This window comes from Crotalus tigris, unplaced genomic scaffold (assembly GCF_016545835.1).
Source record: "Crotalus tigris isolate CLP2741 ecotype Arizona unplaced genomic scaffold, ASM1654583v1 scf7180000024359.8030256, whole genome shotgun sequence".
Classification (NCBI taxonomy): Eukaryota; Metazoa; Chordata; class Lepidosauria; order Squamata; family Viperidae; genus Crotalus; species Crotalus tigris.
In genome coordinates, this window is record NW_024100528.1 from 2543039 (window position 1) to 2566693 (window position 23655).

The 23655-nt window shown below is 34.6% G+C and overlaps 1 protein-coding gene and 1 long non-coding RNA gene across 7 annotated transcripts in view; one reads left to right on the forward strand and one right to left on the reverse strand.

Annotated features, from left to right (window-relative positions):
* The window catches only part of LOC120300808, a 37072-nt gene extending 26926 nt beyond the window's left edge, over nucleotides 1-10146 (reverse strand). The window contains exons 1-2 of the long non-coding RNA XR_005554745.1: nucleotides 9647-10146; nucleotides 7125-7163 (exon numbers count right to left, since the gene is read on the reverse strand). This is a non-coding gene — a long non-coding RNA (uncharacterized LOC120300808). The remainder of the gene's footprint in view (nucleotides 1-7124; nucleotides 7164-9646) is intronic.
* Nucleotides 1-23655, forward strand: part of GRAMD1C (GRAM domain containing 1C) — a 69167-nt gene that overhangs the window by 32081 nt on the left and 13431 nt on the right. For all 6 annotated transcript variants that reach the window (XM_039327312.1, XM_039327310.1, XM_039327316.1 and 3 more), the window contains 10 exons: nucleotides 29-113; nucleotides 4281-4384; nucleotides 4786-4881; nucleotides 6529-6609; nucleotides 15053-15171; nucleotides 15977-16097; nucleotides 18792-18963; nucleotides 21014-21157; nucleotides 22822-22940; nucleotides 23252-23394. In XM_039327312.1, coding sequence (XP_039183246.1) covers nucleotides 29-113; nucleotides 4281-4384; nucleotides 4786-4881; nucleotides 6529-6609; nucleotides 15053-15171; nucleotides 15977-16097; nucleotides 18792-18963; nucleotides 21014-21157; nucleotides 22822-22940; nucleotides 23252-23394 — 1184 coding nt within the window. The remainder of the gene's footprint in view (nucleotides 1-28; nucleotides 114-4280; nucleotides 4385-4785; nucleotides 4882-6528; nucleotides 6610-15052; nucleotides 15172-15976; nucleotides 16098-18791; nucleotides 18964-21013; nucleotides 21158-22821; nucleotides 22941-23251; nucleotides 23395-23655) is intronic.

Consider the following 23655-nt stretch of genomic DNA (forward strand, 5'->3'; position numbering starts at 1 on the left):
TTATTCTTAAAGTTCATTATTTCTGCAGATCTCAAGTTCTACTTACAAATATCGGAATGAAGAATTCAAGAAACAATTCTCACACCTGCCAGATTTGGAAAGGCTCGTAGTGGGTAAGAAAAATGACATTACTGAGTAGAAAGGCAGTAAAATATAACTGAACTTTCCAATACAAAAGTTTAAATCAGTGGTTCTCAACCTTTCTAATGCCGCGACCCCATAATACAGTTCCCCATGTTGTGGTGACCCCCAACCAGTTATACATCACCGGGTGCCAGGGGCGTGGCCAAAGAAAAGGGGGGAAAAATGGCGGACAGCCTTGTTTGGCGACCCCTGTGAAATGGTCGTTGGACCCCAAATGGGGTCCCGACCCACAGCTTGAGAACCACTGGTTTAAATAATGTGATGGAATGAAATAAGGAGGTGGATTTTCGGGAGGCAGGGCCTGCATTCCAGAGGAATAAGAGACAACTCAGTCCAGGTATTATGTGTGAGAAAAAGAGGGTGAAGACAGCCACCCTCCTCCAATAATCACAGATTATATTGTAGATGCACTTAGTAGAATGGTCAGTCTGAACTCTGCTTGTAAGAATCACCATGTATCATTCTTGGTTTTGGACCTGACATGTAAATATTTATTAGTATGAACTATAGTTGAAAAGGAAAAGAAATTATACAGTTCTGCCTCTGAACCTGTAGAATTGAGGCATGTAGGGAGGATATTAGCACATTTTTCCCATAGATATGGCAGATGGGCCAATTTCACAAGAGAGAAACAAAATCAACCATTATTAAAAGAAATAGAAAAAGTCTATTATGTACATATCTTATTTATAAATATCACTATTCAGATATTCAAAGTTAAGGGAAAAAATCTTTCAGATCTGATTAACGCACAGAGAGGTGACAACTTGTTAATTTAGTAGAACTACAAAATCTAAAATAATATGCAATACTATTCAAAGACCACAGGATGGTGCTAGCCTGCTACAAACTGCTTATTGTTTGATTTTAAATTTTACAGAATTACAGTTTATCAAGGAAATGTCTGTGGAGATTCTCAGTCATCTGGATCATAGTTGTCCCAAAGATGCTTTTTCAAGAGGTAACTGGATATTCTTGTTTTTCTTTGAAGACGTTTCTCTTCTTACCCAAGAAGTTTTTCAGCTCTAAAAAACTTCTTAGATGAGAAGCGAAACATCTTCAAAGAAAAACAAGAAAGTTGCCTCTTGAAAAAGCACATTTGGAACTTATCAAGGAAAAATTATTAAAGTCTGTAAATCTATATTCATTAACATAATTCAAAATATAATGCTCTGTATTCTATTTCCCAATTTATGCAGAAATAGGAAGACAAAAGTCAATGAAAGGTTAACTAATGTGGATACATCAAAAATAAATCAAATGACTAAATGCAGATTCCTAACCAAATCTTTCTATATTTCTTTTAAAATAACTCTTGAAACAGTTATATTTCTGGTTCTACTGTATCTGTATTTCCCTTCCTCCATTAGAAATGCCAATCAGCTCATTTCAAAGCTGTGGAGAAATGTTGAATTCCAGGATGTCCAGCCTTGGGTTCAGAGTTTCTCTTGTTTTTAAAACAAAAACAGACCTCAACAACTTGAATTCCTTTTTGTTAAAAAGGCTCATGTAATCTGACTTTAAACATGATTCAAAGCATATCACTCTTAGAGATAAGTGAATGTGTTTTGAGAATGCATGCAATCTGCCAGACATACAGCTGACAGTCAGGATTGTTGTGAATCTGGGTTAGTTTCACAACCATACTCATCAGTCATTTAACATGTAATGCAGAATCTGAGGTTATTACAGGTGATTTTTTTTTTTAAAAAAAGAGAGAAATATACTCTGAAATTCCTAAGGACTTGTAAGTATTTATTTTCGTGTTTTTGAAGTATTTTCAAGAACAAAAAGAGCTGTAGCCATTTTAGAAACAATAAGAAAAATTTAGGATTCCCTGAAGTCAGTCCTTCCTCTTAACACTTGTGTAATGGTCAGAAGTAATTTCTTTTGGGATAGAGACAATACAGCACAGAAAGAATATGAAACCTATGTAGCTCCCAGGTAAAAGGAGACAGGGTTTATGATTCTGGATCCACAATTTATTAAAACCCTGATTCTGTATCTTAAAACTCACAATAGGTTTGATGTCCTGTTTTATTCAAAACAGTAACTATGTCAAATATAATGGCAGAAAATGTTCTTTTATAGCTGATATTTTTTAACTAGCAATACTTACACAGATGGGTTAACATGCCACTTTAGAACTTTTAAAATGTGGAATCCAAACACAGATTCCATCTGGTGCAAAAAACACACACACACATTTTCATCATGCTGTTCCCTTTTGGGTTAAAGACATTGTGCAACATGTAAAAAACAAATAAGAGATAGTAACCAAACAAATTAAAGATATGAGATAAGAAAAAAGAAGGAATATATCTAATTTATACCAACTGTTCTTATATTCTCCATATCTTTCCATTCTTGAAAACCACCATATTTATACATACATTCCTATCTTTTCTTTAAGATGCTGATCTTTCTTTTTCAACACCATCCAATCATGAGTTTTCAAATCTTTCCCTTTATCTTGACCTTGTATATAATTTTTCCTTAATGTGTTTGTTTCATAACTTAACTCGCATACATTTTCTCTGTGACTAAACTATTTGTTTTCACATGGTTTACTCATTTTTGTATTCAATCCACCTTCTTTCAGGGCAAATTCATTCTTGAGTCTTTTACACAGCAACTCATTCCCATTACATCCCCAGCAACATAGGCCATTAATTTTCCTTAATGCTGTTTCTACCAGCATTTGTATTCTCCATCTTTAATAAATATTCCCAGAAACATGCATTTGTCTACTTACTTAGTTTTTCACCATTTGTATATAATTTGCAGTTACCCATTCCATTTCCCTGTCAAACACAACTATTTTGGTCTTCGATAGATTTATGTTCCTAACTACATGATATAATCACGGACTGCAAATCATTCCAAATCTCAATCAACATGATATTTTTGCATCCCAAAGTATGCACGCACTCATGTTCCTAGCCAGTACATCTGTAACCATTTCCTACAAATACTGTAATTAAATTATGCAAGCAGGTGTGCATCTTTGTCTTATTCCATGTATTTTTAATCCTTTGGCTTTATCCTTTGAATCATGTTTCACAGTACTAATTTTCCCAAACAATAACACAGCAAGAATTTAGAAGCTGAAAGTTGTAATTAAAAACTCTTTTATTTAATATTTATAATATTTTCTAATATAGCTGAGAAAAGGTTCTTGAAATTAATATAATTGTTAAAATTACGGAGCTTTCTTGAGGGGTAATTTAACTCTAAAGCAGTGGTTCTCAACCTGTGGGTCGGGACCCCATTTGGGGTCGAACGACCATTTCACGGGGGTCGCCAACCAACGCAGTCCGCCATTTTTTCCCCCTTTTCCTTAGCTGTGCTACTCCCTTTTATTCTATTGGCTTTTGAAAGCCAATAGAATAGACTCTCTTGAATAGAGTCTAATTCTATTGGCTTTCAAAAGCCAATAGGAATTGTCCAGGCTGTCTCTGCCCTGCTGAGCCCGCCAAAAGTCCCATTCTGCAAACGGTGCTGCACCAGTTGAGTAGTCCTTGACTTACGACCGGTTGAGTAGTCCTCGACTTACGACCGGTTGGGGGGTCGCGGCATTAAAAAGGTTGGGAACCACTGCTCTAAAGCTTAGTTTATTGCTTTTGATAATAATTTAGACTCACATGTCTAAGAATGCCATAGCTGATAGAAGGTGAGAAAATCAAATCATTTAACAAATTTACTTAGGAAAGAGTGAGAAGTTTCAGTGAAGTCACCTTTTTGGAATCATTAGTGTCAATTATAGTACACACCCACCATTTGCTGTTAAAAAAAATCTAGTTTCTCTTGAACTTAGTTATGAGAGAGAAGATTGCACATTATAATAATGGCCAATGAGTTCGCGCCCATAATAGGCTCTCCATTCAAGATTAGTTTTGCCTCTAGGCAATCTTGACTTTAAGCTAACACCAAGGTATGTTTTAAGATTCATGTAAAGATCAGGGATCTGTATTTGAAGCTGTTCAAAAAAAGGTGCACAGGCAATGAAGGAATGGTTTTATCATTTAACAAAATAGTCAACAAATAAATAATGAATAAAAATAATTATTGATGAACTTAATTAAGCATTTGGCTACACTTTTAAAATGTTATAAAAATATAATACTTTTCTTTAGATTATGCCTGTGCCCTCCAAAAAGATATCCTCCTTCAAGGACGCTTATATCTGTCTGAAAACTGGATCTGTTTTTACAGCAACATCTTCAGATGGGAGACTATGGTAAGGCATGTTTGCTTTAAGAAATGTGTGTATCCAAAATACATTGCATATATCTCTATGTACACATAAATACCTACATACATTCATACACATGTACAGACAGTATTGGTATAGAGAGTATATTTTCACGCTAAGAATTTTAAGTTTGCATTTTTATTGTAAGATTTCTATATTAGTTTGTATGATTTTCATAAGGAAACCCATAAAGAAACCCAATATGTTTAGATTGTTTCTAACTCTTCCAATTTTTTTAAAGGAAGGGTTTTGATATGAGTAGTAATGCTGAATTAAAAGAAATTATATGGAAACTATAGCTTTAATTATATTCATTTTATATGTTGTTTCTGTAGTTTCAGCGTTAGCTTTTAGGTGGCTTATTTTATGTGTATTTCAAACTTCAGATTTCTATCGCTCTGAAGGACATAACCTTCATGACAAAAGAGAAGACGGCTCGGCTTATTCCAAATGCTATCCAAATTGCTACAGAAGGGGAGAAGGTACAATATTCTTACTTGTATCTCTATTTAATGGAGACATTTCTTGAGGCAGCCAATTTCCTTCCTTCCTTCCTTCCTTCCTTCCTTCCTTCCTTCCTTCCTTCCTTCCTTCCTTCCTTCCTTCCTTCCTTCCTTCCTTCTACCTACCTACCTACACCTACAGAAAAAAGCCAGTCTTTCTCGTTAGTTAGCTTTCCCTGTGAGTGTGTGTGTGCATATGCCTTTGAGTCAATGTTGATTCCTGGTGACTGCCTAGACTAGTCAGTGAAGTTTTCTTGCAACATTTTCAGAAGTAGCTTGCTATTGTCTTCTTCTTTGGGCTGAGAGAGAGTGACTGGCCCAAGGTAATCCAGCTGTCTTTGTGCCTAAGGCAGAACTAGAATCATGGTGTCCCGGGTTCCAGCCTGATGACTTAACCACGACACCAAATTATCTTTTTTTCACCATGCTCTCCAAAGTTATACGTCTTCAGTTCCCATTACTCTAATTTGACATGGCCATTACAGTAGTCCTCAACTTATTATCACAACTGAGCCCAACATTTCTGTTGCTAAGTGAGACAGCTGTTAAGTGAATTTTGCTCCATTTTACCATCTTTTTTGCCAGTTGTTAAGTGAATCACTGCAGTTGATTCTGCAGGAAAGATCATGTCATAAATGTAAGTCAGTTGCCAATTTTGATCATATGACTATGGGGATGCTGCAATACTCATAAATGTGAAAAATAGTCATAAGTAACTTTATTCAGTGCCATTGTAACTTTGAACGGTCACTAAGTGAACTACTGTACGTCGAGGACTACCTGTACTATGTGCCTGATGAAGGATGTTCTAGTCTATATGTCTAGGGGGCTGGCTGAACTAAACAAAACCAGTTTGGTGTGCGGTTAAGAAGCTGTTAAGAAAGCAGGATACTGAATTCGAGTCCTGACTTAGGCATGAAAGTCAGTTGGGTGACCTTGGGCCAGTCATTCTCTCAGCCCAACCCATCTAAGGGGATTGTTGCTTTGGGGGAAGTAGGAGGAGGAAGGATAAAGTAATATTTGGGAAAGTATGAGTGCTTACTTTGCATTGAGGCTCTTCCTCTATCAATCAGGAATGCATCTAGGCTTTTAGAACATGTGAATGGGCATGTGCATGCAAGAGCCAAAAAATGCTTTATTATGTTGCACTTGGAAAGGAAAGTTATGAATTTTTAAATACTATTATTTAGCTTTGCTGTGAGATGGCCCTCAAATACATTGGATAATAATAATAATAATAGTAATAGTTTGCAAATCATGTTAAAACTTGACTATATGCTAAATCTTTTATATACCATTTATATCTGATGAACCTATTAAGTTTATTGAGACTTACTTTTATGGTAGTGTGAATATATATTTGCTTGGGAGTAAATACCCTGTAACCAGAAAGGCAAAAAACCAAATAGAATAAATAATAGTAATCCTGACTGAACTTAATGAAACTTTTATATAAGTAAATATGTATAGGATTGTAAATGGCTGAACACTGTATAATTTAGTCCTTCTTAGAGACTTCTAAAAATCCATTGGCTCTGATTTAATATCTTTTTATTTAAAATAGGGTTGACTGATTTGTAGATTACTTTTAATATTTTTCATGCAAATTACCATTTTGTTTTGCAGTTTTTCTTCACTTCCTTCGGTGCCAGAGACCGAACCTACCTCAATATATTTCGATTATGGCAAAATGCTTTGTTGGAGAAGGTAAGTTTTTATATAGCTGGGAAATACCTGAGGTCCTGACTTATTTTGGATGCTGTAATGAAACAGTACCAGTATCAGTAAAACCGTACCAGTCAGATATCTTTGAAACTGTTGCCTTACCATTTGTATTTATACATTGGTAATTTGCACTGATATTTCACAGCTTTTTATTTAAGATTTTTTTTGTTACATAATAATTATTTTAAAATTGAAGCTCTATAATCTATGGATAAATATGGACGGCAAAGGTAGTAGACTTGATGTACTTTATAAATAAATGAAATTGGCCCAAGTATTTATTTAAAATATATTTTGAGTTAGATATAACCCCCAAAGTTAAAATCATTCTTTAAATTTAAATTTCCACATTTATTTATTTATTTATTCACAAATTAACATCTGAAAAAATAAGGGCAAATGAAGTTTATTTTTTAAAAATTGGACATCCGTTTGAGAATTTTCCTGGCTTCAATGTATAATGTGTTTTAGTACCATATGAAAATGTTGAGCCTTACCTTGATTTGACAGTTTGACTGGGTTCTGCAAGGAATAACCTATGTTCAAGAAAAAGGAAAGCATAAGATAGCTAATTTGTATGTTTTTCTATGTGTTTACATCTATCATCTGCCCTTTATCATGGACTGATATAGATTTTAATCACTTTTATGTAGATAATTTTAGGCTGATTTAGAGTGCTTTTAGCTGGAGAAATTCCAGAATCACTCATCAAAAACAAGCAGCTTTCTATCCTTCTCTGCTTGCATCTTTAGGCTAAAATTTTACCTGATCCAAATTCAGAAATATTGCATGGCCTTGTTTTTATCAGATGTATTATTTCAACCTACAATTATGACTGAAGAGCTTATTCTGGGTTAGGTAAGATAAAACTTCAAAAGTAATGGATGGGGCCAGATCAAAACCCAAAATGTATTTATATGTACTTGTAATTAAAGTTAAATATAGTTACTATAGTTACTTTTATTATGTTTTAATAACATTCCTCTTCTGTCATATTAACAATTGCAATTATGTATGAGTAGTCCTTGACTTACAACAGTTCATTTAGTGACCATTCAAAGTTACAATGGCACAGAAAAAAGTGACATGACTGTTTCTCAACCTTAATACACTTGCTGCATCTCCATGTTTCATGTGATCAAAATTCAGATGTTTGACAACTAATTCGTATTTATGACTATTTATGGTTGCAGTATCCTGAGATCATGTGATCAATTTTTGTGACCTTCTGAGAAGTAAAGTCAGTGGGAAAGTCAAATTCATTTAGCAACTGTGTTAGTAACAATAACTGCAGTGATTCATTTAACAACTGTGGCAAGAAAGGTTGTAATATGAGGTAAAACTCACTTAACAACTGTCTCATTTAGCAACAGACATTTTGGGCTCAATTGTAGTTGTGAGTCAAGGACTACCTGTAACACATTTTGAGATCCAAATGTTGGAGGAAAACAAAATGGTAATTTGGATTTTTCAGATGGTGTTCTATGTATAGACGATCACAAGTTTGAAAGATTGCTGACATAAAAACTACATAGTAGTAAAATAATGTTCATGTACCTTCCCTGAATAAACCTTTATGTGTGCAGGGTTTTCCCAATTCAGAAAAGACTTCAAAAACATTATCTCCTACCTTAGTGGTTCTTAAAACTAGGGAAGTGGGAAATTATCTCCAAAGGGGTTATCTGAGCATATCCTAGGGGTCACCGAGCAATATATATATATATACCTTGTCTGTGAACCCTAACCCTAGAATTTGAAATGCATTATGCATTTAATGCACTTGAATTCTAAAAGACAGTAATGCAGCCTTTCTTTAAAAAAATGGTCATTATTATAGTGGTTGGTTATATTTGGAAAACAATAGATTACATAATAAAGAAGTTAGTACTTAGATGGAATTGGATAGATAATTAAGAACTCTTGTGTGGTATTGTATATTCCCAATCTATAATATTTTGTTATATTCTAAGATTTTCATAGTTGAAAAAAATAGGAAAAGAAAAATTTCCATAGATTTCAGGGTCAGACATTTCCAGATAATTAATAATCCTTTAAGGTGTTGCAGGTTTATAACAATCTTGTTTGCAAACACATACATTCTTCCCACAAAGATTTCTAACAGTGAAATTAACTACCTTTCATTAAAACTAACTAAAAAATCCCTAAGCCAATGTGGTCCTAGGGTGCATCAACAAAGGAATCATAAGGTCATAGGAAGTGTTAGCATTGTTTTATACTACTTTGGTAAAACCACACTTGGAATACTGCATAAATTTTGGTCACCACAATACAAAAAAGATGATGAGATGGTAGAAAGAGGGCAAAGAAGAGATGATTAGGGGGCTGGAGACTAAAACATATGACGATCAATTATAGGTGCTGGGTATGTCTAGTCTAGCGAAAAGAAAGATTAATATTTGAGGAACTGTCACAGGGAAGAGGGGGTCGACCAATTCTCCATAACACCTGAGGGCAGGACAAGAAGTAACAGATGGAAACTTATCAAGGACAGATCCAACTTAGAACTAAGGAGAAATTTCAGTGAGAACAATTAGTCAGTGCAATGGCTTGCCTTCAGAAGTTCTGGGTGCTCCATCACTGGAGGTTTTTAAGAAGAGATTGGACAGCCATTTGTCTGGAATGGTGTAGGGTCTCCTGATTGGGCAGGGGGTTGGGCTCAAAGACATACAAGGTTCCTTCCAACTCTGTTATTCTGTTAAATGATCTGCACAAAATTTCAGAGTTAGCAGTTTTCTGAAAGAAAATACTTCTGAAGTAAATGTTATCAAATGTAGAATATAAACACACATTTAAAACGATGAAAAATAAACATCAATCCAGGAAGAAAATGGGAAGGTGGGGGACAGATATATCAAATGGCATCTTATTACTGCTGATCAGTTTCAGGGGAAAACTCAAGGTGTTTGTTTCTCCAGAGCTGTGGGACAGCTTACCAAGCTGGTATCTATGTGCATCTTAGCAAAAGGCTTAAAGAGAAATCTGATAAAGGAGGCTATACCTAGGAATGTAGATTGAGTTCTTCTCTTGCAGTGAAGTACAGCTTGACCAGTTTTGAGTGGAATTATCAGCAACATTAGCACACAAGCAGCTTTAAAATCGCTCCCAGGAGATGCTGTATAACTTAATGCAGTTCTTAGGAGAGGAGCAAAAGAGAAATTTCCCTCTGAATCTGTTCAGTCTTATGTGTATTCCGGTAACCTGTGCAAGAGACAGAAAAAAAAGCCTCAGTTGATAGATCTTTAGAAATTTTAACCTGTGTGCTTCACAGACTGTTGATTTGTTTCCTTGATGGGAGGAGCTGAAACTGGGCTGGTACAAGGAACAACTTAAGAACTAAAATCAGACCTGCCCACTTTTTAACAGCTTTCCGAGTGCCAGGAATAGAATTTGTATAAATGCAACATTTTTCTCTCAAAGTGGAATTTGGTTTTGAGTCTTTTTAAATGGGGGCCTCTGTAAATTTTGCCACTATTTGATAGATACTTCTGTGCAGGCAAGGTAAGCTTATATTAAATTTTACCTACCTTGCCGGCTTCTAGCTTGCTTTGTTAGTTAAATGGCTTGAGGAGGAAGAATTCTGACACTTCAGGAAGTGCTGATTTTCAATGACGGAAAGTTGCTTCAACCCTGAAGTTGCTTCTGTTAACTTTGTTCTGATGATGTGTCCAGTTTCCTGAGTGTCACTATGAAGTTCGCTGTACTTTGGTATTGCAAATCTATGAATGTGGTCTCTTTTCATGCAGACGACTGCAGGTAAATGAATGTGGAAGGAAACAAGGATTTCAGGCTTACATGAGAAACTTGTTGCTCTTAAATCCATAGTCTCTTTAGACTCAATAGAATTTTTTTCTATAGAGTTAGATTTTCTTATTCTTAAGTTAGAAAGAATATCATTGTTATTTGAGTTGAAGAAAAATATTTGCATGGCTTAATTGAGTTTAACCAACTCTACTAACAGCTATATTTGTATATTAATTACGGTTACTTTTAATTTTGTTTTTATGGATATTTAATAAGTTTTTGGTTTAGTGATTGTGCAAATCCAGAAAGTGATTAGGTTAATAATTAAGATAACCAAGTTGTATGAACATAGCCATAGTATTTCAATGTGTAGAATTGTCATGATGGTATAGGTTGCCTTAGAGCAATGCTGCTTCTTTGCAACTAGGGAATCATTAAAAGATGACCATAACCTAATAGTAGATATATGCTTAGAACGCAGAAAGCTCTAGATTCAATTCTTAACATCTCCAAATATAAATGAGAGATCTCTGCTTGAAATGCTTGTTGGTGGCAATTAAGAAAGTAGAAAAAGTTATGGAGTGACTGGGTATATCACATCCTCCTTCTTGAATGTCATGCATTAATTATATGGTATCTTCGCAGAATAATAGCAGTGTCGCTACTGGGTTCATTTAATACACTAAGCTACTGTTAGGTTTTACTGTGATTTATTGAATAAGCCATATTGTCCTGAATCACGTGTAATTCTAACTTAAAAACATGCTTTATGGCAATAGTTTGTTTCCTACATCATGCTTAATCAAAACTAAACCATTTTCAGTAAGTGTGGTATTGCAAGGTGGCAACAAAAGCCACACTATTTGCATTGCAGGAACAAAGCAAAGATAGCTGCCTTCAACCATGACAAAATAAGTCATTATATCAAGGGAACACCAAGGGTGGTGAAGATTGTAGCACATCACAAGAATAAATCTGTTCCACCTGCATTCAAATGAGTCTTTATTTGTTGCATGCTCAGCAAAATTTGATAGAGTCTCAACTTTATGTATTTCTGCTTCTCTTTTCATTCAGAAGAGACATAAATACTTTATACTCTCTTTATTTCTTTTATTGCTTTTCTATTTCTCATCTGTAATGGGAAGGCCAATATACATTTTTTTAAGTGCTCCTTATTTGTCCTGCTTAGTATCTCTCTATATTAGACTGTTAACTATTGCATACAAGGGTATCTTTATCACAATTTCTGATGACTTTTATATTCCAAGGCTGAAGGACAGTTTTTACATCTAAGGAAAATAACAGGATAACAGAGTTGAAAAGGACTTTGGAGAACTTCTAGTCCAACCCCTTGCTTAGGCAGGAAACCCCATACCATTTCAGACAAATTGTTGTTGAATCTCTGTGTAATAATGTAATTATTACATAACTATAAGTGGATCCTACTAATTGTGCATGTTTTTGCTTCAGCATACAATGCATCCCCATGCAATCATGGATAGTGCAACTGCAGATAACAGGAGTTTGAGCCTAATTGGGGGTTTAATTTCCATAATTATGGAAAAATCATCTGCTTAATCTTGTTGATAAATGGCAACATTTTCTGTGATCATATGCTACTGTACTCAGCAGAGTTCTCCCCTGTGCATTGTTCATTTTTACTGTGGGGAAGTAACTTGCAGAAAGAGGATGACAATATAACATCAGAATGTAGCAGTTTGGTAGGATTACCAGGAAATCTAAGGAGAATTCTGTGAATGTGCCAAATGATGGATGAAACAAAACTGCAAACCTAAAAATGCATATACTTAAACCATTTACTATAGACAATTTATTTGAGTCTTTGTTTTTTAACCATGGATACTCAAAACCTGCAGATAATGGGGTCCATTGTATTAGCATTTATTGTAAAAATTCCTAACTAATTCTACTAAGATGGCTTAGTGTAGTACTGTGTAAATTGCATTTTTGCTTACATGTCATTTTTATGGCTTGTTTGCTCTGCTTTCATTATTTTATGACTGATAGTAGGATTATGTTGCAATCATAAAAACATATGATAAGCCTTGGGAATAATAAAGAGCATCCATGCTAAACATTTGCTAACTATGTGTCTTCAAATAGATCTTAACTTGTATAAACTATTAGCATTCATGGCATATTCAGTATTAATTAGAGTACTAATTAATAGCTCAATATCACTTATCAATAATTCCTCATTAAATTTGAGAGAGGTTTTTGAGTGTGCATCCCCAAGGATTAGTTCTGGGTCCTCTAAACATCTATTTTTATTAATGGCTTGGATGAAGAAATGGAGGGAATCCTTATCAGTTTTTTAAAAGAACGAAACTGGGATAACTATCCTAGAAAAGAACAATAACATTCAAAACTTTCATTATGGAAATAGCCTGAAAGTAACCGAAGGATATTTAACAGAAGTGAATGCAAAATTCTTCATGTAGGAAGCTAAAATAAAAAACACACATTACATATATTGGTAATTGGTAATTGGCTTATATTGGTAATTGGCTTATATTGGTAATTGGGGAAAAAGTTGGAACAATAGTACATTATAAAGATAAAATGAATCAAAAATGTCATAATATTTATTGTACTTTGGTTAGCCCCAACTTTGAGCTCAAATTCTAGTTCTGCTTATTATGTTTTTAGAAGAAGTGAGAGAAATTAGAATGGGTTCAGAGAAAGGCAATCATTTTTAGAGGCAAACCAGTTAGGAAACATGACAAGATGAGCTAAGTCTACTTTATTGTAAGGTTATATTAACAGGAACTTGCAAAATTTGAAATAACATGTGCCCTCCTCACATCTTCTTTACAGCCCCCAAAACTAGGGGTCCCTTCTGAGCTACTTGCCCCATCCCATGCCTATTGTGGGCTAAGTTGCCTTTTATCTGACCATTTGTTTGGCTGCATCTCTTCTCCAAGTCTCCTAAGGTCATTCCCACATTACAGCAATGAGGGTGGTTAAAGATAAAATGAAGTGCTGTATTGGAAAAGGGACCTAAGTAGCTGGATATGTTTAATCTTAAGACAAGACTACTGAAAGATAATTTGGTATAAATGTAACATTACAGAAGGTCAAATACATGTCCTGTCTTATTCTGCAGCATGAGACCAGATGTTCTCCTAGTATTAATAAACCGTTTATTATCAAAGTATAACATGTATACAGTGAAATTGGCAGAGCCTCCCTCTGTGCCTCCCCTCACAACAAACTCACGGTGATTACAACCCCCCAACTTATTTCACCCTGTGAACTAATTGCACATCACGCCGGCCTCACAAGTCTGTCACGCATAAAGTTATAAAGTTATGTCCCATTCAGAAGCCTGACAGCCCATGGATAAAAGCTGTTCTTCAGCCTGTTGGTATGGCTGGCTATGTTTCTGTATCTCCTACCCGATGGTAGGAGAGTAAAAAGGTACCAACCAGGGAGTGAGTCATCCCTGAGAATTTTCCTCACTCTGCTATGGAAACGGGCCCTGGTGATGTCATCCAGTGGAGTCAGGGAACAGCCCACGATGTCTTGTGCCATTGCCCTCTGCAATACCTTCCTGTCCGTGGCTGTCAGGCCAGCATACCAAACCACAATACAATATGTGAGAACACTTTCAATAGTAGACCGGTAGAAGATGGTCATGAGTCATCATTCTACCCTGTTCTTCCGCAAAACCTTGAGGAAGTGGAGTCTCTGTTGGGTGTTTCTGGCCACCTGGGCTGTATTAGCTTTCCAGGTAAGATCTTCACAGAGGTAGACTCCCAGGAATTTGAAGGAGGAAACTCTCTCCACACAGTCCTCTCTGATGTAAAGGGGGGCAGGTTGCTCTCTTTTCCTCCTGAAGTCTAGCACCATCTCCTTCGTCTTGCCAATGTTCAGGTGCAGGTTGTTCTCTAGGCACCATGAGGATAGTTTTTGTACCTCCCCCCCTGTACGCTGTCTCATCTTCACCTGTAATGAGACCCACCACGGTGATGTCATCTGCGAACTTGATGATCGCAGTGGATGGGTCGGATGATACACAATCATATGTATACAATGAGTACAGGTAGGAGCTAAGCAAGCAGCCCTGTGGTGAGTCAGTGCCAAGCTTCAGGGGGGGTGGATAAGACAGACCCAACCATCACTGTTTGTAGCTGGTCCTTCCTAACAAGATAGGCAGAGGAAAACAACCTAGTATCGGTTAGGACAACAGTAGAATATTCTGAAATTGCTGATTTAGAGAAGACATTGCTCTTAAGTCTACATCATTCTGCTTCACTTGCTATTTTGCTACAGGTCTTTGATCAGGGCCTCTTTAACATTTGAGGAGAGAAGCTTCTAACCCAAAGACAGCTGACTTAATGTGGCCTTGTACAACTAACACAAGTTAAGAAGTTGCAGCTGTTCTCAATAGTTAAAATGTCTTGGGGTGTTATTTCAGGAATTGGATGGGGGGGTGTAAGACTGTTGGGATGGCAAAACCGAATAGTTCTGACAGCCTCAAAACAGGCTGTCTGTGTATGCTAATACTGGGTTTATTGAATGCTGTTATGCAACAGTCTTTTTAGATTAATAGAATGATTTGACTTAGATAATAATCAATAATTAATTTGTGAACAACTTGCCATTGTTCCTAGTGTACATTTTTTTTTCTGTTTCTCAGAAATTAACCAAACAGGAATTCTGGCAGCTTGTACACCAGAGCTATGGCTCTGAGCTTGGCTTGAATATAGAAGAGATGGAAAACATTTATTCATCATCTGAAGAGAATGGACAATTAAGGTAAGGGAATACTATATATTGCCACACTGTTACTGTGATTTTTGCTTTTTTGCAGATTGTGTTTTGTTAATAGGACCATCTATCAATGTAAACTTGGTATAATTATTCTGTCAGGAATATGTTATGTATTAATTCTTGTTATCCAGGTTGGTGAAAACTTTTTATCTTTGGTGTCACTATATAATGAAGCAGTAGTATTTAAACGTTTTTTAATATGCAAAATGTTCAGTTATATACAGAAGATGCATTTTATAGAATCTTTTCAGAGATGGTTATATAAACCCAACAGTCATCTTAGCTGTGAGATGACAGAAGATGTTTGAGAAAATAAAACTATAGATAAGCAAAGAGATTTTTTTCCTCATTCATGCAACAAAATAGCAGCATTCATCTTTATATAACACAATGGTACTACTTTTTGACAAGTTCTGTAAAATGATATCTCTAAGATAAAGACATCATTTGATGGTAGAATGATTGAATATTTTAAGGTAGATTTTTTCCAATCTATGCTTTAAATCCAATACAACACTGTATTAACAAATGGTTCTAGAACTGTGGTTCTCAACCTTTCTAATGCCGTGACCCCATTATACAGTTCCCCATGTTGTGGTGACCCCCAACCACTTATACATCACCGGGTGCCAGGGGCGTGGCCAAAGAAAAGGGGGAAAAAATGGCGGGCAGCTTTGTTTGGCGACCCCTGTGAAATAGTCGTTCAACCCCAAATGGGGTCCCGACCCACAGGTTGAGAACCACTGTTCTAGAATAAATACGAAGTAACACTGTTTCTATTTTTGTATAGATCTAACCTCAGTGATGAATCTGGAGATAAGGAACCAGCTAAAGCTGTTGATCTAGTTCAAGAATCCACTGCTCAAACTGAAGATGAGACAGAATTTCTTACTGGAAATTCACTTTCAGAAGTAAGCTTTTAAAACATTCCTTTTCACTATAAATGCATTATTTACTTTATTAACTTGTTTATATTCTTGCATATGAATATATATTGTTTAAACACCATAATTTAAACTTGGATGGAATATTTTAACTTGTGTAGAATATTTAGAACTTATCATAACTGAATATAAAAATATACTCAAATAATTTAATGCAAGGCAAGCTACATATTTACAAAAACACATATTGCCTTCTATCTGCTAATAGATTTCTCATTCTTTGAGAAATCAGTTTGGTTAAATGAAATGTGTTATAAGCTATATCCAAATTATGATAACATAATTACTATGGCCTCCATCCTCTGGAATATTCTCCCATCACAGGTGAGATCAACACCCATATTCCTGGCCTTCTGGAAGAACCTAAAAAATTTGCTCTGCTGGTTGGCTTGTGGGCTGACAGGGCCTATACATTGGGAATGGCTGATGAGATAGAGAAGATTCTCATCCCCAGACTGCCCATCATCTTGGTTCTTTACTTTAAATATTTTTATTCTAATTTTAATTGTTTTCAGAACTTTAAAACTTTTTATAATATTGTAAGCAACCCAGTTACTGTATTAGTGAATTGGGCTGCATACAAATTTAATAAATAAAATAAATAGATTTCTAGACTGAAAGTAATTCAATGAATTCCTTGCTGCTTCATAAATAAGTCTTCTTGATTTAATAGCATATACTGTACTTCCTAAAACATTTTTGTTACTATATTCTTTACTAGCTGTACCCAGCTATGCGTTGCTGTGGCTCAGTGTGGTTAAATGGAAAAGAAAGAAAAGAGAAAGCGCACGTTTGTAATATGCTTAATTTCACAATGCTTGTGGGTATACAATATTTTTTGTTGTTCCATTGTGTGTGCAGATATAGAAATTACGTCCAACAGATGGTGCTGTTTTTCAAAAAAGCATGTTTTTACCTGTCACACGCATATTAGAATGCAACGTTGTGTCAAAATTTCAAAGCAATCGGTGAAGAACTTTCGGAAATTTAAGATTTTGAACAAACGAACATTTACATTTTTATTTATATATAGATTGTTATCTTTTCTGATAGCAAGTTACTTATGGCCATTATTTTCTGTTTGAAATGAATTCTAATCTTACATAACATATTTGCTATTATTCAGTGAATTTTTAAAAAGTAACCTACAAAATCAAATGAGAAATGGAAATCAAGCAAGCAATGAATTATTATCATGTTCTTGTAGACTAAAATTCTTATTATTGTGGATATACTGAAAATATGTAGCATTATAGCATGATGATAATTTGTATATAATTAGAAATTTAGATTTTTAACAGATTTCAAAATATTGTCACATATAACAAAATCTTGTTATTACTTATTATATCATTATACTTTCACTCCAATGTGAATATCAAGTGCTTTTTTCTTGGCATTTGATACTGCTAAAATACACACACACACACAACCACAAATCTCTATATATGGTATAGTATACCAAATGTCAGGCCTCATGTATAATATTATACAATGTATATTAACTGTTTGAATTGTTTGTCATTTTTACTCATTTACTTCTTTACTCATTTGATACATGAACTTCTAGCATTTCTAAGTACAGTTATAATTTTTTTCTGAAAAATAGTAAGACGTATTGTGATTAGCTTATGGGCTTGACTTTGAGTATACCCGATATAAAATTTACATAATTTGTGCAACTAAGACAATAACATAATATCCCTGTTATAAATTAAATATTTTATTTTTTATTAAATTTGTTTGTCTTCCATCTCACCATACTATAAATATGGCAAAATAGAATCAAGTTGAAAATCTGAACATTCTCTGTCATTACAAAATCTGAAATGGGATTTTATTGGATCATAATTAATTTTCAACCAGCCAAAATATTAGCAGTCATGTTGTTCAGAAATGACATGGTAGAAACACGCTTATGATTTTCATTTAGAGGTCTATTTTGTTTGCTTTTTTGTTGTGGTTGTTTTGCATACTCTATCTGGATGGTTAGATAAAGACTGGGAATAACTGTACTTCAGAAGTAGTTACTGTGAAACTTTAATTTCAGTGGGACTCATGGAAATAGTATGGAGTTTTGTAGTATTCATAGTTCTGGAAACACATTTATTCAAGCCCTTTAATGAATTATGTGTACAGGTAGTCCTCAACATACAACAGTTTTAAGTTACAATGGCACTCAGAAAAGGCTTATGACAATTTTTCACACTTAAAACCATTGCAGCATTCCCATGGTCATGTGATCAAATTTGGCCGCTTGGCAACAGACTCATATTTATGTCAGTTGCAGTGTCCTGGGCTCATGTGATCATCTTCTGCAACTTTCTGAAAAGCAAAGTCAGTGGGGAAGCCAGATTCATTTAACAACTGTGTTACTAACTGAACAATTGCAGTAATTCACTTAACAACTGTGACAGGAAAGGTTGTAAAAATGGAGCAAAACTCATTTAACAAATGTCTTGCTTGGCAACATAAACCTTGGGCTCAATTGCGGTCATAGGTTGAGGACTGTCTACATTTGAAATATGTATAGATATGTGTATTTTCAGGAGTTTGTAAGTGCTTTTAGAAGCTTTTAGAAGGTTTTTGTATTTTCTTTTTGGAAAGCTGGGATTGTGAATTGTCATGTTACTTAAATAAAACGGCTTTCTATTTTATTAGGTTGCTGAACCAGAGGAATGTTGTTATGATAAACAAGACAAGAGAAATTCTTTGATTCCTTTAGAAAGAAAGCTTTCTGATGTTGTACCACACAAAGTTTCAGTACAATCCTTGGATGTAAATGAGAATTTTCCTAAGGAGAAGAGCAGTGCCTCTGAAAGCGATGAAGACGGTAAATAATGTTCCAGTCTTAATGTTCCATACAGTACAAATTACAGCAACCAAAGAAAACATAAATCATCTTATCTATGGAATCTACTCTTGCTTATCTTACATCTAGTAAAACTGATAGAAAATGGCTTAGTGTTGTGGTTGACTTAGGCAATACATCCTAAAGACCTTGAATTGATAGTGTAAGGTTGGAGGACACTGTACAGGTAAACTGTTCATCCTGTTTCTCCTTCGATAGTTTATTACCATCAGGTTTGAAAGAAAGGGACAATAGGATCAGTTTGGAGAGCTTCTGTACAAACAAGAATGTGGAAATATTGCCTAAAGATCATTAAAAAGATTTATTTATATTCCGCCTTTATTATTTTTATAAATAGGAGGAAGGTGTGTTGATAGGTTCACTGCCTTGAGTTATTTGTAAAAATGGTAAAGGTGGGATATAACTAATCAGTTAAATAGCTAAATAAATAACTGAAGGATAAACACACACAGTACTCCTTCCTTCCCCTATCCCCCCCCCCCAACAACCTTTTTCACTGAGTTTAGGCTGAGAGAGAATGACTAGTCCAAAATCATCTTTCTTGGGCTTTCATGCCCAAGGCAGGACTAAAACTCACAGTCTCCTGGCTTCTAGCCTGGTGTTTTACCACTCAGAGATCATACTCTGCCAATGACTGCTATTTTATCTTTTGCATCAATGCGATGTCATTATGTTATCTGCACAATATATTAGAAAGAAAGCTGCTGCAGACATGGCATCAATTGTCCCCCCACTATTCGTGGCTACTCCAAGGCCAATCACAATTATAGTATTAGTGAAACCTTTGTTATAGCCATGGATGAGAGGCACTGTTCAACACATAATGATGGTGATGCAGATAGGGATGATACTGCCATAAGCCCATTTACAGACAGTGAAGTTTCAGTAACAGCCCACATAATGTTCCAGACTGAAATCTTCTCTAATGCTAAAGCTTTCCATGACAAGAGGACTAAGTTGCAATGAACATAAGACATTTCATGCTACAGTACCATTTGCTTTATTTTTCTAGTAAAGAATTCCAATATTCTAATAAATAATTCCAATTTGGACAACCCATGTGTCTGAAATGGTATAGGGTTTTCTGCTTGAGCAGGGTGTTGGACTAGAAGATCTTCCAACTCTGTTATTCTATTTCTCCATTTCTGCAAATACCAGTGAATATATAATTTTTGTGAGCTTCTTAAAGCAATAAACACATCGCACTTAAAGAGGGAAAATACATAGCTTGTGAATTATATTCATTTGTATTAATCATATGGCCAATGCTATTAATTCTTCTACCAGCTATTTTTGCAAGTATTTCCAATACTTGTTTGTTGTTACTATAGAAAAATCTACCGTCTCAATTTCTCTATGTTATATTATTATTTCAGTAATCATTATCATACTGGCATTACAAACTGAATCCCATTGTTGTGGTATTGGGTTTTTTTATGATGAAGAATCTTCCTTCCATAGTTACAGTTATAACTAAGCCATTTTCTTTCTTTTCCAGTCCATTAATGAATTAAGATTAATTGGTTAGCTGATAAAATCTCCTCCTCCTCCTCCTTCCTATTTCTACATATGTTTCATAGTATCCTTGATTATTCTTTCATAAGTTTTGTTTTTGTTTCTTTCTCCTGTCACTACCTTCCACATCAAGGGATGCTTTTTAAAGCCCTTCATAAGTATAACTGTAGATTTGTAGAATTCTACACACTTTATAGGCAAGTAAACTGACAAATTTTCATTAGGTATTCTAATTCTAAAGGGCCATAAATGCTTAAGGAGTTTTCTAAAATATACTTGGAGATTTCCATGTAGAGAATTTTTGTCAGGAAAGTTGCTGGGAAGAGGAATTACTATGGCCATTACCTACATTTGATATCTTGAATCAGATTGTCTCACACAATTCTACCTTTGTTGTCCTTTAAGTAGTGAAGACAATTTCATCTTTTGGGATGTATTTTTTTCTGATGTAACTGTTACAGAGTTCTTAACCGTGTTTTAAATTCTTCTCCAATAGCTGAGGAAGCCATCCTCAAGAGTGAACTCCAGGGAAAACTCTTTATTAATCACATTTTCCATATTGGTGCAGAGAAGATGTTTGAAATGCTTTTCACTAATTCCCATTTCATGCAGACATATCTCAGGGCTAGAAATATAACAGGTAAACTATTTTAATTTGTACTGTCTACATTGAGAGTAAAAAAGTTAGTTTCCTTTTTAACAAGATGAATATTGTGTTAAAAGCAACTGATACGAAGACTGGGTTCAAATATAATGCAAACCCATTTTTTTCATGGTTGCATTCAATGAGTAGATCTTGCCTAGTTTCATGCAACTACAGTATATGCTACTTCTTTTGCTTTTCCCTTTGCTTGACTGGGCAAGCAAGTAAAAACACCATAAGCAATTATATCTTCTGGATAACATCTGAACTGAGAATATGTTAATAACTAATAATCATTCTGAAACAAACTATGGTTTAAATTTAGCTCAGATCTTGGCTTTATAGAAGGCTATTCAGCTTTAGATATAACTGAACATTTGGATGCAATGTGGTTTTAACTGCAGTATTTTGGCTTTGTTTTCCTGTTCAGAAAAATGCATATCTTGACTTTTTTTTTAAGTTAGGAAGTGATTATCTGAACACAGTCACTATCAGAATATAAATATGTTCACAAGTTAAAGTTTATTGGCAACCAGCATATATGGATCTGAAATCACAATTGGATATTTCTTGCAAGTTATATTGAATTAACAAAATGTAGCTGGATACAATAGGTCACGGGTGTCAAACTCACCATGTCATGTGACGTGTTACAACGTATTGCAACTCTTTTTGCATTGCCGGCACTGGGGTGGGCGCGGCTTCAGTACGATGAAACCGGCCCATGGGCTGGCAGTTTAACACCCCTTCAATAGATTACCATACTATAGATAGAAGATAGAAGAATTATAAAATTGAGTGCTGATCACCTGAGCAGAGAAAGCAGAAGTACATCCAAACAATAGGTGATTCCAAGTTAAAACAGTTTTTCATTCAAAACATTTTGCACACAACTAATGTTTAACACCATTATTTTGTATTTTCAGTTCAGTTGATATCAGAGAACACCACTATACATATTCAGAATTGTTATTGCACTGATTGATTTTACTTTAATTAATTAAAATTATTTTACTATAATTAATGTTTCATATGCTTTTCTAATTAATTGGAAGTTTTGTGCTTTTTTAAAGAACTTTTTCTAATATAGACAAAAATAGACTGTTGCAGGAATAGTAGCCCTATTAGTAGGTTTCTTTTAGGGCATTGCAATTAATCCTAGGCTGCTGTTAAAAATACCACCATCATTTTGTTTTGTTTTGTTTATTTTATTTTATTTTTTATTTTATTTTATTTTATTGTTTTGTTTATTGTTTATTTGCTTGGTTACATATTTACTTTTCTGTTCTTTTGTTGTTGTATATTTTCCTGCCTCAGCACAACACATATAGAATTAACCACTACTGTAATTTGATGGGGTTAAAACATGTATATTTTATGTACATAAATACATTTTATTTTAATATACATATAAAAAAAAACAGAAGAAAACCTGACCCATGCTAAATTATGGGCATAATTCTCATTCTTTATCATAATGATTCAAGCCAGTTTCAGAAAGATAAACTTGAGGATTAATTATTTAAAACTCATCACTGTATGCCACATGTTATATGGTAATTTCATAGTTTAATTCACTTTGCCTTGCATGGATGGAAATATATGGTTTAAATGATAGTGTATAAATGAATAGCAACGATGACCTATATTTTTGGCTTTAGATATTGTATCAACTTCTTGGAACCAAGATAATAGAGGCAATCAACTCAGGACCCTGACTTACACAATTATACTTAACAATCCACTTATTGGAAAATTTACAACTGCAACAGAAAAACAGGTATAAAACTCAATTGTGTCAGATTGCACTGAACTGGCAGAAACTATAGTATACAAAAAGCAACAAGTCCCATAATTTGTGATCAGTATTTTGACTTGGAATTATAGAAAGTGAAGTCTAATTTCTACTAAAGACCATAGATTGAGAAAAGCCATATTAAGATATACACAACTAACAGTACATAGTGTGATCCTTTTAAAAGTATATTTTCTTTCAGGGCTTCTATATTTATTGTGATGCAATAATTATCACAATTTTTGAACATCAGTATTTTTTTTTAAAAAAAGAGTTATTCTTTGCTTCTTTAATAGATGCTGCATAAACGAAGCCACAAAGATCGGTCATATCAAGTAGACGCAGAGGTGGTGACACACAATGTGCCTTACCACGATTACTTCTACACTGTGAACAGTTATAGTATCTCTCATATGTCCAGTCAAAAATGCAGACTCCGGTGAGACATTTCATTTAATGAAAGTAGGAAAATTGGAAACCATAAAAGACAGCTTTCCTCAGTTTGGCAAAATTCTGGTTCTTCACAATGTTTTATTTCATATGTTAAAGAGAACAAGGTAGTGTAGAAAGCCAGACTTTAATGTGTACACTTAGATGATTGGAAAATGATTTCTTGATAAAAAAAAGTTTGCTATTTTTTTTAGTTTCACTTCTTTCCCCTACGAAGGTTTTAGTAGATTTTTTTCAACAAAGTAAGATT